The sequence below is a fragment of the Mastomys coucha genome, unplaced genomic scaffold (assembly GCF_008632895.1).
Source record: "Mastomys coucha isolate ucsf_1 unplaced genomic scaffold, UCSF_Mcou_1 pScaffold21, whole genome shotgun sequence".
NCBI lineage: Eukaryota > Metazoa > Chordata > Mammalia > Rodentia > Muridae > Mastomys > Mastomys coucha.
In genome coordinates, this window is record NW_022196904.1 from 133,714,655 (window position 1) to 133,715,160 (window position 506).

The 506-nt window shown below is 56.5% G+C and overlaps 1 protein-coding gene across 1 annotated transcript in view; it reads right to left on the reverse strand.

The window, feature by feature from the left end:
* The window catches only part of Cttn (cortactin), a gene marked incomplete at its 5' end in the record, with an annotated part of 27,930 nt that overhangs the window by 15,203 nt on the left and 12,221 nt on the right, over nt 1-506 (reverse strand). The window contains one exon of the mRNA XM_031384965.1: nt 417-501. Coding sequence (XP_031240825.1) covers nt 417-501 — 85 coding nt within the window. The remainder of the gene's footprint in view (nt 1-416; nt 502-506) is intronic.

The window sequence follows — 506 nt, forward strand, 5'->3', positions numbered from 1 at the left end:
GGACATACTCAAGGACTTGAGGGAGGCTCAGATACAGACAGGACCTGCCCAGCACAGACCAGTCCCCAGGGTTCCATCTCTAGGACTGCAGAAGGAAGTGTGCCTTCCACATACCAGAGCCCATCTGATAAAGGAGAACCCAGGAACCTGGAGGACAAAAGCCCCCCTAAGCTGCCACAATAACTGGGCTCCCAGGGGCTGCAGCCCTGGCATAGGGGTGGGATGGGACGGGAACGCCCTATCCCCTGCCACCTATGGGGACTTCTGGAACTGGGGGAGACATGGACAACTTCACACCTTGAGAACGAAACTCAGACAGAAACACGGCTGACATGAAGCACGTGACCCACTGAGGAATGAACACCAGCTTCCCAGAGGGCCCTGAGGAGAGCAGGGAGTGGGGCTAGAAGAGGTACCTTTCTGGGATTCATGCAGCTGCAGCTTCTCCTGATGGTCCCAGCCAAGGGCACACTTGTCCTGTCTGTCTGTCTGCACACCAAACTTTC